General features: G+C 35.2%; 1 protein-coding gene across 1 annotated transcript; it reads right to left on the bottom strand.

Moving 5' to 3' along the window:
• Nucleotides 1-4,285: 4,285 nt before the first annotated feature.
• LOC126773953 (acid-sensing ion channel 2) lies at nt 4,286-17,907 on the bottom strand. The gene is made up of 10 exons (XM_050495214.1): nt 17,884-17,907; nt 16,418-16,528; nt 15,898-16,029; nt 15,149-15,296; nt 14,142-14,348; nt 12,845-12,993; nt 11,976-12,103; nt 11,394-11,547; nt 10,731-10,826; nt 4,286-4,476 (listed from the first exon to the last, which is right to left on the bottom strand). Exons 1-10 carry the CDS (start codon nt 17,905-17,907, stop codon nt 4,291-4,293), a joined length of 1,335 nt encoding a protein of 444 aa, XP_050351171.1. The 3' UTR covers nt 4,286-4,290.
• Between the last annotated feature and the right edge of the window lie 1,144 nt (nt 17,908-19,051).

Genomic DNA, 19,051 nt, shown 5'->3' with positions numbered 1-19,051 from the left:
AAAGTCAAATTTAAATGCAACGTTGTTTTAAGTAACGTGTGTAATGTGAATATAATATAGTTTTGTCAGGTATTCTAATTTGTAAGCGCTTTAATCTTAGTTTCCAAGGTTGGTGGCACATTGGCGATGTGAGGAATGGTCAATACCAAGGTACCACTTACCATCAGATGGCCTATGTCATTATGGAATCTGCAATGAAATAAAAAAAAAATAATGCGTTGTCTTATATACATTATTGACGCATATGCCTGGCCAGTGTTTGTTGAACGCAATCAAACGCCTTAGATACATAGAAAAATAATCTTAAGATAAATCTAATCTTATATCTTAATAAATCTTCAATTCCTCCCTGTAAAAAACTGGATTGTGTTCCGAGGCGGAAGTCGTAAATCGCAGTGCAATAGCCTGCGAGTATAAATATCCCGACCACATCTAAAAGATTCTTACTAATAATAATAAAGTGAGTTTTTTTCTGTTTATTATATAATTATAATTTATACAATAAATACATTAATAAGCCATTCAAGCTTCAAGCTAATTAAATTAGGATTTATCTTTTTTAGACAATAAAATATATTATAAACAAAATATCTTACACAATAAGTACCAAGCCAATCTTTCCGTCCGTAATAGTAACAGCTCACACCACGCCTTTTTAAAATGCATTTATCCAAATATTTTGTTATCTTTCTAAAACCTGAAATTTTAAAGTATATAAAAAAAGTTATATATAACTGTTTTTTTAATGATAATTTTACTTATTTAAAGAATGAACACTGCTAGGCAAGTAACCGTTATTTTTTCCATTTCTTAAATATAAAAATGGTTACAGTAACTATTTTATTTATTCAAACACCGTTGAACACAAGCAATTACATGATATTTTCTGCAAGTCAAACTTTATTTAACAGATATTAAACATATGGCAAATACATTAGCAAACTTTACATTAAAAAACACTAAAATCGTTTTCAGCTACTTGGAGTCTGGAAATTGGCTGACTTTCCACTCTTACGTCGGTCAGCATTTAAAGCCTGTACTGTGTCTGACCTCTCATACATCCAGCATTAACCATTCGTCTCAGATTTGCCGTCTTATCATCATCAATATCAATCTTAATATATAATAAATATTATTAGAGTAAGGAAATTGAGGTTGCACAGTTTTTGTTTTTTTTTTTTAATATCCTTTCCACATCAAAATACAATAGATGATTAACTGTCGCTAATAATGTCACGGTTATTTTATATTTCATTGTTTCCGCATACATGTTCATATCACAAATTTTTATTTAAACTCATGTATGTATATATGGGCTTGAAATTTTTATTTGACAGATCGAACTGAAATTTTGCAAATACTTTGTGTTTTGAAGAGAACTCTGCTCTGAATATCTCAAGGATTAAATAATTACCTAATGATGGTTATCCAGAGAAGAACCGTTGGTAACGCAAACCTAACTATGATATATATATATAATAAAAAATAATAATTTGTAAAATAGATTTGACGTGATTTGTCGTATTTGCTAGGGACTCCTTTTAAGTAATTTGACGGTCTAAGGATAACTCAATGGTATACTAAGCGTGTTTATTTTAAATATATTTTTAATCCAGTTAATCAAACATTTCTTTATAATGTGCCGTCAGCACATCGCCTTTTTAGTTGTACTCCATATTTGGCATGATCACGAAATCATTACAATTTCTTATTAGATTATTATAATGCATTAATCAGTCAGTACAGGGTACTCAAACAATTGTGACGCGTCTTAAATAAAAATATATTATTTCTTCGGTCTTTGAGTATTGACTAGCCTCATACCTGGATCCGTCTCTCAATAATATACGCCTCAGTATCTCCAGATATCCTATACGCTAAAATAATATAAAATTTTCTACAGTCCAAACAGTTCAAGTAAAGTAGCAGCCAAGTACATAGTAATAACGTGCATTGACGCAAAAACATAAATCTATTAACGAAAATTTACATGCCCCGCTGATCAATGAAAGCAAACATTTCAATACAAATTACATAAGCGGAGTACATACAGTAATCTTTCATAGAAGAATATATGCTATAAATATAGTGCTAAAGTCAATTACTATTTACGCAAATAAAACACGTATTTTTATACAATCGTTCTGTTCGCCATACTGTTTTTTTTAATTACACAAAAAAAATTACAACAACACCTATTTTAAAAATATGACAAGGAGCCATCTTGCACGTTCCCCGTATCTCATTTGTAATTTAAGCCGAGCCCCTCCGTCATCGCCGTACGAAAACCTCCTTACTTTAAATCTGCGCAGTTATCGCTTACGGCTCACCTCGACGTCTCGCGTAACAATAGCGTATATTTTTTTAATTGATTTGTAAAAAGCCATTTTTATATCAAAGGTGTATTTATTTAATATGTATTTTTTTTAATAAAACCTCCTTAGGTATTATAAGAATCGGTAGCAAGTAGTGTTTTTATGATAGCATAGAAAAAAGCCATTTAATTTTATTCTTAATGCAAGAGAGCATGGATTCCAAGATCTGCCTAAGAAAATATTTGATGTAAAGCGTAAACTTTAATGCCATTACCACAGTGCCTCAATAATCAGTATGGTGGCAGAAAGCCAAGCAACTAGTAAATGCATTCCCAAGGAGGGTTGGGGCCGTAAAAATCTGTAAAACCGTTTAAAAATTACAGCTAAATCAATTGTGTGGAACGGACTTAAAATTCAGTTGCAATATGGCTCAGCCCACACACACTAACAAGTGAAATGAAATAAAAGTTTATAAAAATAACTTTGATTTTAATTACGGCTGATTAACGAAACTTTGATACTGTTTGACAGACGATCTCTTGCGTGTAATCGTCTCACGTCATCACAGCTAATTTCAAATAAGTATTTAAAATAATGCTTAAAATATAGGTTAAATCCGTATAAAAAGAGATGCTCATTAAAAATTACCAAAATGTTACGTAACAATGATCATCTAACTTTTGTAATCATTACTGTTTCGTTGGTCTAGTGGCTAGATATACCCTTGGATATTCTGGCGGATATGGACACGAGGGTCTACCATCAGACCCGCATCCTACACCAGAACAGTGAAAGCGCGCCCTCTTCGAGTGCGCTAGAGGCGTTAAAGCGGCAGGAACACCAGGAGGGCTCTTGACGTGGCGCGACCGTCTCTGTGAAGAACGGTACGCACGCAAACGCGTCGGTAGAGCGGTCCTGCCAGCCTTCGAAGCCTGGATGAGACGAAAACGACGAGTCACCTTCCGACTTACACAGGTAATGATCGGTCACGGTTGTTTTGGAGAATACCTGTGTAAGATCGGACGCGAATCGACGGCGATTTGTCACCACTGTGGCGCGGACCGGGACACTGCTCAGCATACATTGGAGGTGTGCCCCGCGTGGAGTGCGGAGAGGGAGATCCTGGTCCGTGAAGTCGGACAAGACCGTCCCTGCGTCATGGTCCAGAAGGAGACGGTGAAGCGGGAACGAGAAATGGCCGATCCTGATCGGCGGAGACGACGACGGCGTCGTCTCGGCCCTCCCATAGCCCAGACGCCCGGGGCTTAAAAGATATAGCGTAACCCTGGGGCCGTAGATGCGTGAGGTGGGGGCCTCACGTGTCCTATTTTAGACGGCCTTGTGGAGGATGGCAGCCGGGATGGATTGCGCTACTATGTATGCACTAGCGAGGAGTGCGGGGGAGGCGAGATTCACCCCGTGATGAGAGCTCCGCCGAGCCACGAGCAGAGTAAAGCACGGGAGAGGCCGCGGATGCGTTATATCAACAAGTTCCCGCAGCCTCTCCGATCCGTGCTGAGGACGGCCATCGCAGTGGTTTTAGTGGGTAAGAATCCCACATAACCCGGTTCCACCCCCATAGGACCCTGGTACCTTTCTAAAGGTTTCCACTGCGAGAAAAGAAAAGTGGCTAGCCAGAAAATTCTCATTAGCCCGGGGTCTGGATGTTGGAAGTTTGTACACCCCCGTACCTCGGAAAGCACGTAAAGCCGTTGGCCCTGCGCCTGAGCTCTTTTCTGACATGTCTGATTGCCGTCCCATCGGATTATGAGAGCTAGGGAATAGAATGCTCTTGTGTTTGCGCACACACTTGTGCACTATAATTAGCCGCCGTGGCCGAAATCGGTCTGGAGAACCTTATTTGTAATCATACCTGTAAGGTAACTTGAACTATTATATAACAAAATAAACACAAGGTAATAAATGCTGATATTCATATAATTTAAATTCACAATTACGTCCTTAAGCTTACATCCTAATGTCTCCATTGATCTACTTTAAGTTCTTGGTCATTCGTAATAGTGGCTATATTGGCTTGAAACGTTGGCGCACTGGTATCCTTCTTCCTTCTCCTCTTGACAATAGAAGGACGTATCAGATTTATCCATATATTACCGATGATTTCAATCAGCCCGATAACCGACAGACCCAGAAGAAAACCCTGGAACCAATTTAATTAGTAATTTATTTTGGGAAGGCAAAATACGAAATCGAAGATCTAAAAGTAAGTTGTCACCATCGCCCATAGACAGTAGAATCAATATTCAATTTCAGTGCTAATTATATGGCCTAAAATGCTATATATCCCTTGCGACTAGTACTTTATTTTAACATTTAGCATCCTAGGTATAAAATTAAATTAACTGCCCCATAAATTTAAGGAGTATCACGTATTACATTGTCAATTATTTATGTTTAATTAAGTGTACCTACACTTAATTAAACAACTGTAACTGCGCAGATTCTACGATCCGTGCCGAGAACGGCCATCGCAGTGGTTTTAGTAGGTAAGAATCCTAAATACACCGACCCCCCCCCCCCCCAAAGGAGCCGAGTATCTTTCTGAAGGTTTGCACTGCGTGAAAAAAAAGTAGGGAACTAATAATGAGCTTTTATGACGTGGATTAGATAGGATAACTAACATATAGTTCCTTTCGAAATAAAGCTGAATAAGTAAAAAAAAAGTAAGAATGGATAACGATAATTGAAAGGAGCATGTTAATTACGCAACTGTTTGTACCTGTTATTACACAGCCAAACTAATTCTTCGAAGCGGAACATAGCAATATACAAAGTATAAGTAACTATTTAACCTTAGAATAATAACTAAAAGTTTTTGATGATAAGATTGATGCGATTGACATTTGGCTTTAACGTTAATATTTTTCGAAAGACGCACACAAATTTATGTACCACGATTTGTACTTAACGCGCCTGTTATAATATTTTAGCAATAGCTTTATATAAATATATTTAAACGTATGCGTTTCTGCTTTTTACTGATGTTTCTCTAATAGCAAAAATTATACACTTTATTACAAATGAGATTTAAGGATCGTACTACAGCTATTCGCAATGTAAATATATATCAAGACTCAAATCTCATTTACATTTCGAATACTAGCAACGAATCATCTGCTTCAAGTACCATAAAATCTAGGATAATTTTAAATTGAAAATCATAATTGAATTTAAAACATATAAAATCTTTTATACGTTAAAGATCAAAAATAACTTCAGCCGTACTACTACTTGGTACTTGATTCAGAGTGATTTCTTTTACGGAACGTTAATCGTTTTTTAACTATCAATAAGTGAATGTTATGGTGTGGCGTTCGATATTGAACAATACAATTAATAAGTAATGAAATATATCCTAATAATTTCCTTTATAAAATAAATATATATAATTGTAGTGTAATTGGTATGTATGTATTGAACTGCATAAAAAAACAAACATTTACAAAAAATAATTGTAAATGCAACAGCCTGTAAATGTCCTACTGCTGAACTCACACTTCTTCTCCCTTTGAGAAGGCTTAGAGCCCACGTGGCAGGAATTCCTCACGATTATTACCTTCACCGCCGAGCACGAGATGAATTATAAACACAAATTAAGCACATAAACATTCAGTAGTACTTGCCCGGGAACCCACGATCATCGGTTAAGATTCACGCTATCTAACCACTAGGTCATCTCGGCTTTTTTAATATATATCGTGGAGTAAATAATATTCGAATCTCCTCTAATCATTTTATATCAACGAAGTCGGGTCGGGTAGTATTAATAAATACATAGAAAAAAGATACATATCCTAATTGTTCACAAATATATTTTGAAAATTATAGCTTTATATGTGCTTAGATTCTATATAGCCCAGTGGTTAGAACACGAACACATTAAACGTTGAACAGTTTCGAACCCAAACAAGTACCACTGAATTTTCATGTGCTTGACGGTGAAGGAAAACATCGTGAGGAAACCTGCATGTGTCTAATTTCATCGAAATTGTGCCACATGTATATTTTACCAACCCGCATTGGAGCAGCATGATGGAATAAACTCCAAATCTTCTCCTCAAAATTGAGAGGAGACCTTAGCCCAGCAGTGGGACATTAACAGGCTGTTATTTACTTACTTACTATATAAATAGTATGCCTGATGAATATATCATTCCATGTAGACCTTCTAAGATCTATGATTCAGTATTACGTTAATTTGATCTGCAATCAGCCAAACTAATTTTAGCAACCTGAAAGCATCTTTGACTGTTTAATTTTAATTTAAATATTATACACTAAAGATTTTCGGAAAACAGTTTTAAATTATGTTGTCAAAGGCGTCGGTATCCTTTATGAAGTTAAGAAGATGTGAGCGAAAAATACAGACACACCAAATATATTTTTGTATATTTTTATTACCGGTAACGGTATTTGTACCGTTTGTATTTTTATCTTTGACAGTCACAAATCACTGCTTTATTGCTTTCTAATTATATAATAAATAAAGCTGTAGCTAGAAATTTTCTTGGTGGTAGGGTTTCTCTCAAGCCCCTCTGGATAGGTACCACCCACTCACCATATTTGCTACCGCCAAACATCAATGCGAAATTGCTGTGTTCCCGTTTGAAGAGTGAGTGAGCCAGTGTAACTTCAGATGTAATTGATATTACAGCTTAGGGTCCAAGGTTGGTGGTATATTGAGAATGGAAGGAATGGTTATTATTTCTTAAAATGCTAATATCTATCACCATCAGGTGATAAATTTGTCAGTCTGCCTATCACTTTGAAACAAAAAAATATATAAATACATCGGTTAAATAGAAGAAGACGAAGATATTACTTCATAATAAAATATTTATATTTAAACACTCATGTTATATTTCATTTAATGACGGTGAAACTGAGCTATACTAAACAGTGTTCACGTGATCAAGCTAAATTCAACTCTATTGGTAGAGTTATAAGATAACTTTTAGCCCGCGTCCTTGGGCTCGACGTAGACTAATGGTTTACCGTAAATTTGCCTATAGACGAATATCCTATGAGTCATTAGAAAAACGACCTGTTCGTTTCCATGCCCAAAGTCTAACAAATGTTGGCCAGATGCCAAAATATTTGAGCAAATTCTGCTGCTGGTTCACACTGAGCTACCGACATAATTAGAGTTCATATAAAATACAATTAAAGCTTTTCGTAGAATATATAGATATGTAATTTTTTTTTTTATATTCGCCGGGAGGGCAAATGACTCTACTCCACCTGATGGTAAGTGGTAGTAGAGTCCAAACGCGACGACGGCCAGTACAGACGGGAAAAACGTTCTGCACTAGCCGCATTCGCCTTGCCGGCCCGCAAGATGCCTCTTCACGCCTCGTTTGAAGGAACCCGGGTTGTAAGAGGAAGAACACGTGAGCTGGTAAGGAATTTCATTTTTTGGAAGTGTGATAAAGAAAGGAGTTGCCAAATTTCTTTGTTCGCGATGGAATTGATGTCACAGTTAGGCGGTGACATCGAGAACCAGCTCGCGTGGACTTAAGAAGGAAGGGGGAAGCAGGAATTAGAGAGAATAATTCCTCAGAGCACTCGCCGTGATACAGTCGATAGAAAGCGCTCAGTGCTGCTATCTCACGACGCAATTGTAAAGGTTCAAGGGTGTTTGTGACCTTTACGTCGCCAATAATGCGTACGGCACGTCGCTGCAACCGGTCCAAGGCCTCAAGTAGGTACTTAGCGGAGCCATCCCAAAGGTGCGAGCAATATTCCACGCAAGACCGTACCTGTGTTTTGTACAACAGGCACAGTTGTTGTGGCGTGAAAAAGCGCCGCACCTTGTTCAGAACTCCGAGTTTCCGTGAAGCTGTTTTTATAACAGCCTCGATGTAATCCCTTGGACTAAGGTCGCAGCGAACGTCAATCCCCTGCATGGCGACTTGACATGGCGATCACCAGCGGAGTACCACAGAGGGAGGGAAGAGGGGAAAATGCTGACTTTTTCGCTGTGAGAGCGCATATCTGTGTTTTCTTAGCATTAAACTCAACAAGATTATCAGAGCCCCATTTGGAAAGTTATAATTTTAAATTATAGAAATGTATATAGGATAAAAATTTGTTAAAATTAAACGAAAAAAAGCTCGGAGTTAAGTTTTGCTGTAATTTTTGATCAACTAAAATTGAAATGGTTCACTTTTCTCAAAACTTTAAACATTATATATATTATAATATAATTATATAATAAATTATTTTCATCAATAATAAGAACATATTTGTAATATGTAAGTTGAGATCTTGAATCTTAACATATGATTGTTGGTACAAACAAATGCAAGGACCTTCAATTACTTGATTTGTACATACAATTTACATAGTGTTCGGTGAATGAAAGCACCGTGAAGAACTCATCAAGTATTCCACCCCAAAACAGCTGTACTTGGTATTGTTGTGTTCCGGTTTAAAGGGTGAGTGAACCAGTGTAATTACAGGCACAAGGGACATAACATCTTAGTTCCCAAGGTTTTACCATCATGTGGCCCATATTCTCGTCCACCTATCTATATAATAAAAAAATATATCGGATGAAAATCTTTCATATCCACTCAGAAGAGGCCCAGTAGTTTGCACTTATTGTTATTTTACTCACAATTTTTTACTCACAAGGCACGCGCAGAGAAAATTGTGAATATTTGAATTCACAAGCTATTCTATACGTCTACGATATAATGGCCTCCGAATGTAACATCTCGTTTGACGTTTTACATTTTTGGTGGCTCGTAAATACGCTCAGTGCCGGTTTAAATACGTCATCCAATGTAATTGTATCTCAATTCTTATCTATACATAGAGTTTCTTTGTAATATGAAAATATTTTAATGAAAGCTTTTACAAAACTTTCAATTCATTGAAAATAATGATCGATGATTAAGATCAAGAGACATTAACAGTATAATTAGATGAAGGTTAATAACGAAATGTCAACCGAAGTTAAAATGATATTTGTTCAGGCGATTTTAGTAGAAATAGAAAATAATTGATCTTGTATACTGGTGATAAAAATTGAGGCCTTTTTCATTGTACCGAAGCATTTATTGAACACAGCTGTTAATTTTGTAAGATATCGAGCTAAGTTTGTGTTTTTTTTTCTACCGAGAATTTTTTTAAGAATCTTATTTACACAAGTTATATTAGTAATACAATATATTCATACCTTTACTATATATTATTTACAACGAGATTAGTTGAGGCACGGCATTGTTATCCGCATTAAACACAGTCATTTTAACCGTAGCCTAAAGCCCCACAGCTTAATTTTACAGGAAAATAAATTTATATAAGAGTTTCAATCACCAAATTGCATTTCATTTTATCATTTACATATAATCATCATCAAGGAAAACAAAAATTGCGTTTTGCAATGCCACAGCTGGGGGGAGAGCTCCTCTTTTTTGAGAAGGTTTGAAACATATTTGACATCGCTGGTCCCATGTGGGTTGGTGGACATGTGGCAGAATTACATCCGAGACAATTGTATTCCTTCGCCACCGAGCACGAGATTTATGAACAAAAAAAACACACGAGTGATTGAACTAATGTTACACACAAACCAACAAGTTGACTATACATTGAGAGTGTTGGCTACTTATGTATTTCTTTCCAGGTATATGAACTTAACGTCCATTGACTCATTTGCTCATCTGCCTTTTTACTACTAATAAATAATGAATTGGCAATGGTGTATAAAGAATACTGACTACGTAAATACACGGAATATAGTTTACATAAATATGTTAACGTTAGATTTATTTGCAAACAAATGCAACTGAATAGTTAAAACAGTTTTAGTTACGAGATGAATGAGATGAAAATAAATAGCATCTGTTTTTCGCATGTCGGATTTTTTATGTCCGAAATATATATAGGATAAAAATTTGTTAAAATTAAAAGAAAAAAAGCTCGGAGTTAAGTTTTGCTGTAATTTTTGATCAACCGAAATTGAAATGGTTCACTTTTCTCAAAACTAAATGTTATATTCGAACTTTTACCAATAAAATTATGCTGGTTAAAATGTTGACTTCGACAGTTATGCTATATATATTCACTATATTAATTTCTCCGTTGTTGCCGAAACGCCTCAAATCCCTTAGATCTTATTGTTAACGGCAGACGAAAGAAGCTCAAAGAAAAATAGCACACTTTTGAAAGTCATTGAAATCCGCTATGAACAGTAAAGGACCTAATACACTTCTCTAATGAGTTCTCATCATCATTCCTCATCGTTACAGTGTTTCCATTATTTTATATATTTCGCTAACATAAGACATTGCCAATATCAAAGCCAAAAAAAAGCCTCAGCACTCCATGATGTAATCTAGTAAATGTGCGATGAAAATTGATAATTTAAGTAATGAATAAACTCACAATACTACCGCCGAGATCTGATAGGAATAAGTTCCAATCGTAGTTGAATCTCTCCTCATACACGGATACCATCATATTGTTGAAATGGATGTAAATCTGAAACGTTATTATTTCTTTTCTTTCATTATTATTTTAGATGCTTAGTGTCATTTTTGCATGTCGTGGCTACCTATAAGTATGGCAACTTTTACTTTTCTTTTAATTTGTAATGATTACTGTGTGTCATGTTGGTGGATCCTCAATAAATAAATAATTTTTATTCGTCCAAAATTTTTTTTTTAAACACCTCAAAAACAGGTTTTTAAGGTGAATTCTTTTAAGAAGAAGTAACTAGAATCGTTTTTTCAGATGTTTTTCTTTTAATTAGTATTAAGAAAGATTAACATAGCAAATATTTCATGGTGATAACTGATTTGTCTGTAGGTCTGGTGATAAAATTAAATAAACTAACCACGATTCCACGCTGCCATTATTTTTACATTAGACACTTTCAATTAAAAAAAAAACTATTTTTTAAGAAATATCTATCATAGGGTATTTTTTAGACTTTGATTTTTTTCTTTAAGTTGATTAAAGTATTGTAAGTAGTATGTTTGTATATCAGAAAAATTAAGTACAATTTTGTAATGTATTAACTTAAATTAAGAAGTAAACTTTGCATACCTGTGTCTGCAAAGCCGATTTTTCAGCACCACTCTTTAATTCGAAATTTTGTGGTTTCCATGTATAGTACTTCTGTCTGTCGGTCACATAGGCATTGTAAAGATATGCCCGGCAGAAACGAGGACAAGATTCGCATTCGTGGTTTTGGTACGTACTAAAATTGAACAGTAAAACATTCATTGTACTACTGTGTTGAAAAACATCTTAGGCAATATATGAAGCGCTAATAGCGCAATGGTTTAAGGGCCATCTAGCAATGTAAACGGAATAATTAATGAATTTAATAAAATAGAAAAAACAATATTTATTTAATACTTTCTTTTGATTTTTTTTTTATTTGTTCAATCTTAAAGATTTCTCAAGAACATTACTTTTAAAAGTGATTGTAGTGAGTGTATATTGAGCGTTTCGACGGCGAAAAAATATGATAAAATTATAACCTATCGAATAGGTTCTGAGCAAATTTGCAGGAATCTGTTCCTGTTCTGTTTTTGTTACTCCAAAGAAACATTTCGTGTTTTGCCGTGAGTTGAAATTTAGGTCTGGCTTCGACTGTGACGAAAAACCTATCAATTATCTTACCTAACATAAGAAGAAATGAGATTCCTCATGTCATTAAAATTGTTACAATACGGTAGATCGCTTTTCATCCACGGTCCAGAGCAACCCACACTTTCTGTTACTGCATCAGTCACGTACTGCGTTGTACACTAAAAAGGTTATTAAATAATATAATTTAGTTAAATTATGTTCCACTAATCATGGTAACATTTCTCCATAAGTGATGTATCGTGGTAAGTGATAAGCTATACAGCTATTTCCATTAAGCAATATCCAAACCAGCTATTCAGTTATTAGACGATAAAAAACAGACCTTCTTTTCCTGAGATATTGTTCTTTTTAGACTGTATATCATATTCCAATCGACGAAGGAGTAAAGATAAACAAACATTAGAACAAAATTTTTCATGTGATTTGCTAAAAGCTTTGTTTTATTATGCTCTTAAAAGTGTTCTTGATTAATATATTTTTATTTTTAATACGAAATTAACTTAACTACTCAAATCGACTTTAATTTACTTCCAAAGTTCCGATAACAATTTCACCAGAAATTATATCGTATTTTTTTTTCAAATCAATAATAAACACCATCGATTATTCACTGCAATCGTGTCAATTCAATGTCAAAGTTATTTATTTGTCTTTACTCCTCTTGTGGTTGGAATAGGTTATAGGATATACGTGCGCTCCCCGTTAAGATGTAAAGGGTAACGCTGGTTTTTTAGTGGGTATTCCAAGTTTGGGGCACACTCGGCGCCTTGGACACCGGTGCCCTACATACCCCCCCCCACACTGTTCCCATGGGGGAAACGCGTAACGCGTTTTTCCAGCGTTAAAAAAAGGCTATAGGATATTAATGATATTATAACTTTAAAGCAGAAAAAACTCACCGCATTAGCGCTGTAATTATTTTCATTGGAGCATGGATCCTGGACCTCGCTGATCATAATGTACTCATCCACCTTCAGCTTCACGTCTACCTTCTCTCCCGTGTTTACGTATAAATAATCGACCAAGCCTCCGTTGTATACTTCTACTTCTAAAAGCAAAACCGTTAAGGCAAATTATAGCAGATTTATCGTACAGGCCACTAATAATGCAAATTGTTAATGTGTTACACTAGTCCTAAACCAAAGGTCAACTGTACTCTGTGCCCGAAATTATATCTAAATGACTCGTGCATAACACAAAGACAATGTATAAAGCTGCAGTGCCTTATACATTGTACAGCTAACCAAATATATTACCGTAATGTAACTTACATTTGCAATAGTTACGAGTATTGCTCAATCATTAACAACTGTCACTCATAGTGAAGGTAATATAGACATTAGATAGAACTTCAATGCATCACGTGACTTGTGCAACAATGCATCGACCAGTCCGTCTGTACTGTACGAAAAAACTCGGGACACCACAGAAATCGGTCATAAATGTCAGAAAGTAATATGCGATATTGACCGTAATAATTATAACATTTCAAGAATATACGAATTAAAATAGTATATCACATTACTATGTACATATGAAGCCGAGATGGCCTAGTGGTAAGAACGCGTGAATCTTAACCGATGATCGTGTGTTCAAACCCGGGCAAGACCACTGAATTTTCATGTGCTTAATTTGTGTTTATAATTCATCTCGTGCTTAACGGTGAAGGAAAACATCGTGAGGAAACCTGCATGTGTCTAATTTCATTGAAATTCTGCCACATGTGTATTCTACCAACCCGCATTGGAGCAGCGTGGTGGAATAAGCTCCAAACCTTCTCCAAAAGGGAGAGGAGGCCTTAGCCCAGCAGTGGGACATTGACAGGCTGTTACTGTTACTGTACTGTTAAGTACATATGTCAGTTGTCTACATTTCACAGTTGTATAATGAAGTAAGTTCTTACATAATACAGCTGCTGCAGTGATTTGTAGCATAAAACACAAAGGTTTTTATCGAAAAATCAAAAAAGAACACGTGAACCTTGTGGCGAACCGTTAGGAAGATACCATACATAAATGCTGTACGGTGGCACTATAGAGCAGAGAGAGAACAAGCAGGCGATAGGCATTTGAAAAAGTTTAGTGTTATATCTATCTACGCTTTTAAAGTCTATCAGTACATATCAGCACAATGAATCTGTATATAAATATTAGTAATGAAATCCTGAAACTTCATCATCAGCTAAATGGTACTTACCTGTATATGGTTCTCTGACATAGTGGACGTGCACGTGATATCCTGGTGGGAGGATACTGATTGGATCCTCCAGATCTGAAGGGAAATGCTGCAAGGTTATCGAGTAGCCACTGCTTGGATTCGTGCTGGCTTTAATGTCTAACACCTTTGGCGAAATAGTGTAACAACGCCCAGTTATGAAGCCCATTACTGGAGTCAATTTAACATCTGTAAATAAATAATTGAACAAGAAACACAAACAGCTCATAAAACATTATTAATTCATTTAATTTTAGGGAAACATATATGATGACACTTACAGTATAATAAATTACATTTAGGAATCAGAAGCGATAAACATTAGAGAAAACACAGATATAATCACAAAATTGCAATTTACTTCAAAATCAACTCAAGTCTAACAATATTTCATCAAATTGAAATAATTTTCAAAAGACAAACAACCGTTAATTTCCACACAGGAACACAATTCAATAAAATAACGACAGTGATTGAGCCAGTGTAATTACAGGCACAAGGGACATAACATCTTAGTTCCCAAGGTTGGTGGCGCATTGGCGATGTAAGCGATGGTTAACATTTCTTTCGATGCCAATGTCTATGGGAGCTGGTGACCACTTACCATCAGGTGGCCTATTTGGACGTCCGCCTACCTAATCTATAAAAAGAAAACATAGCTAAAACATAGAATCAATATTACTAACCAAATAAAATTAATTACTTTATGAAAACAGGCTACATTGTTATACTTAAGGCAAGCAAGTCAGAATACGGTGACAAATTTATAACAAACTAAAAGATAATTAACATTAAGAAAAGAAAAGGAAAATCCATACATAAAATAATATATTGTATTTTTATCTTAATTTCAAATAATTATATTTACTAAATATATAAAATAACCAATTATTCTACTTTACCAATGTCTAGAGTCTGAAAAACCGATGATCAGGTTTGTCATTTTTTAAAGACAAATAGCAGAACTTAACAGAGTAGAATATACTAACTGTCTCTTTGTGTATCCAATCCGTACTGCACGAAGAAATCGTCAGCATCATATGTTATTTCCTCCCATAGCTCATCGAGAGATATGCTTGAAAAATTGAAGTTCCTCCAAGTTGATGTGAGTCTTGGATGAGCGTAGAGTCCATAGTCCTACAATATTTTATAACTAAATATATTATATACGTATTATCAATATTTGACGAGCCGGTCGCCGTGGTTGGTAGATACTTGCCCTTTCACGCCGAAGGTTGTGGGTTCGATTCCCACCCAGGACAGACATATGTGTACATGGACATGTCTGTTTGTCCTGAGTCTGGGTGTAATTATCTATATATATTTTATAATTGTATGTATTTACAAAAGAATAGTAGTATATGTTGTATATATCAGTGGTTTCCATAGCACAAGCTTTGTACAAGCTTAATTTGGGATCAGATGGGCGTGTGTGAAAAATGTCCCAGGATATTATTATTATTATTATTTCATTTAGCCAGTATGACCATTGCTTAAGCACTGCAGACTAGTTATCACACTGCATGAAATTCTTGAAATTTCGACTCCGATTGTATATACAATGCAGACTACAGTAGCAAAACCTTTTTCAAAGCCATTTTATTGTATAATTCTTCCTATATATGTCAAGTAAACGTAAAGCTTATGCTAGATGTATGATTGATGTTCTATCAAGTGTGGTTTTAACTTTACAATCTAAATGCTACGAATAATTATTTAATTATGAATAAAAACTCACAGATAACTTATCGTGTTTGTAAGGCGGCTCTCTGCAGAAGGTGACGCTTGGGTATGTGATTGTCTGATTAAAATCAAAATGCGTGTACGTTGTTATAGGACGATCAAGTAATTTTTGACTGCACACTGTAATCTTGGAAAATATTATATATTTAAGTCTTTATGTATTGATAAATATATGTAGGTGTTTGGTACAGCATGAAGAGACGATTCGTACCAAATGGGAGTATGGACATATTAAATCTGCAAAAAATTTATCTCCTCTGTCTTTTTGAACTTAGAAACATGGCTGAGAATTTTATTACTAATAGTAATATATTATATACTGAATCAGTTCTTAAAAATTACAGATAAACGGTTTTCCGTTTTATTAAACCCCATCCACTTGAATTTCGGCCTTTAACATTTTGGCGGCAGTAAAATTTTGTCGTCCTCGGCAAAGAACTAACGGATTAATGCTTTTATCCTATCAAGATATCCTTCAATCTATATATTGAAGGATACAGCTTTATAAAGCTTACCTGTTGTACGACGAGCACCACACAGATCAAGGTAACTATTGTCTTTAGTGAATTTGGACCTTTAAAGCAATTAATGCACATCTGCTTCAAGTTCAGCGATTGATTATCGACCTTAAATAAAGATTTATTTTTAAAGCCAATATGTATATAAAAATAACGAATTACGTATTTTCGTGCAGGCCTCTCAAATACCACCAATCTTATTGTTAATACAGTTCATAAAAAGGCTTAAGATAACCTTATTGTTAAGCACTGGCAGAGCTGTTAAAGCTGTGACAGTGTAGTTAAGGACACAAGGACCATAAGCTCATATTCATACCGCAAGGAATGGCCATTGTCAACATACCGTACCGTAACCGTAACAGCCTGTGAATGTCCCACTGCTGGGCTAAAGGCCTCCTCTCCTCTTTTTGAGGAGAAGGTTTGGAGCTTATTCCACCACGCTGCTCCAATGCGGGTTGGTAGAATTAACATGTGGCAGAATTTTAGTGAAATTAGACACATGCAGGTTTCCTCACGATGTTTTCCTTCACCGTAAAGCACGAGATGAATTATAATCACAAATTAAACACATGAAAATTCAGTGGTGCTTGCCCGGGTTTGAACCCACGATCATCGGTTAAGATTCACGCGTTCTTACCACAGGGCCATCTCGGCTATATAAATTGTCAACATACTCATACTAAACTATAACTGTCATATTGGTGTAGGACATTGTATTATTTTTTGCTGTCAAGTAATACTTAGCATATTGCAGCTCGGAACTGGGAGGTTACACTCTCGTGCCAAAAAAGAAGTCGTTGATTCTGTGCTCTCTATCTAGAGCTCTATTTAAAAAAATATACTGCATAGATTTATAATTATCAACTAAAATGCTAATTAATTTACATGATTAAAATAGTCTTTATATATATATACTGTTTGAAATTGAATGTTTCGAACATTTTTTTAAGTCTTATTTCCATTTTTTTTATTATTGATAACACTAAAGCTCATATACAGCTACCAATTTAAAAAAAAGAAAATCGGTTGACGGAGGAGAAAAAGCTGCTCAACAATGTTGTCTGTGCCTATTTTACTTGGTGGTACGGCTATGTGCAAGCCCGTCTTGCTAGGTACCACTCACTCGTTAGAATAGATATTCTACCGCCAAACAGTACTTTGTATTGTTGCGTTTCAGTTGGAAGGATGAGTAGGCCAGTGTAACTACAAGCACAAGAGACATAACTTCTTCCCAAGGTTTGTGGCGTATAGGTTATTTAAGTAATGGTTAATATTTCTTAGCCACTGTCTATAGGCGGTGGTAACTTACCATCAGGTGGCCCATCTGCCCATATTATAAATATATAAATATATAATTATCGAAGTAATCATCGACAAGAAAATCTTTCTAAAAAATAGTATTTCAATACACAAGTAAATTAATTCGTGTCTAATATTATTTTGAATGATTAAATATAGCGTACCGTCTCTTCGACCCTGACAGACATTTTTCTAAATATATTCTAAATTACAGTTCTATTTCTCACCATCGCCGAGTCGAATCCACTTCGCACTGACGTAAAGTTTTACGAAGAATATATGTTTTCGGCATTGTTACCTTATTATCAAAATTTATGGTTATTATATTGTCCATAAAACTACAGATAGCCGGTATAAAAGATAAAACTAAATTAGGGCGTACATATAAAATATAACACGCCGACTAGTGGTAGGGAATGTTTTTTCTTTTACGTAATAGTAAAGCAAAATTTACAGCCTGTACAGGGACCGAATTCTACTAATCTATAACGATCTATACGATACGTTCTCGATTCAATTTCAATCCAACTTTATCTATTCTATATTTATTCGGATCGGAATCGAACCGATATGATGTTAACATTTACCGTTTTCAAAACAAAACTTTATTGTTAACTGTTATACCAATAGTCGATAATTAAATTAAATAATAGGAAAACGGATAAACGGCAAACGATCACGCTTCGATTCGAGTGCGACCAAGTGACAATTTGTTAGTAGAATTGGTCCCCAGGTCCGACTAGTGGACTAGGCAGAGTAGTTTCGTCACGGTAGCATGCGCAAGCGATCCTATGGCGCTCCTCGTTCGACGGAAAGGGTACCGATTTTTGGTGGGTATTCCAATGTTTGGGGCGCACTCGGTTCCACGTACCGTAATGTTCCCGTGTGAGAAACGCGAACCGTTTTTCTAGCTTAATAAAAAGCTCCGACTAGTAGCCCTTAACTTCCTCTTTGTTAGAAAAGGTTTGGATAGGATAGACATGTAGCACAATTTTAAACCTGCAATCTACAATTTGTTTATTTTAGTATTATATATAATAAGAACTGATTTATATATATTTTTAATATAATTATAAATTATTTAGTTCTGAGAATTAATTTTTAATAATTATTTTTTGTTTTTAATAGATCGCCTGGTTCTAAATATTGTGTGTTGTTTTAAGCTTTATTTTTTTTAAATTGCAACATACGAGTAAATAGGGCAACGTTTAGGTGTTTAGTTTTGACAGCACATTAGGTAGGTACTTTAAACAATGGTTTACTTCTATAGCCTTAATAATATCAAACCATACCTTTTGCAAACTTCCACCTATAAATAGTCATATTACATAG

The sequence above is a fragment of the Nymphalis io genome, chromosome 15 (assembly GCF_905147045.1).
Source record: "Nymphalis io chromosome 15, ilAglIoxx1.1, whole genome shotgun sequence".
NCBI lineage: Eukaryota > Metazoa > Arthropoda > Insecta > Lepidoptera > Nymphalidae > Nymphalis > Nymphalis io.
Note: the sequence above shows the minus strand (reverse complement) of the source record. Positions and strands in the feature narration are given on the sequence as shown.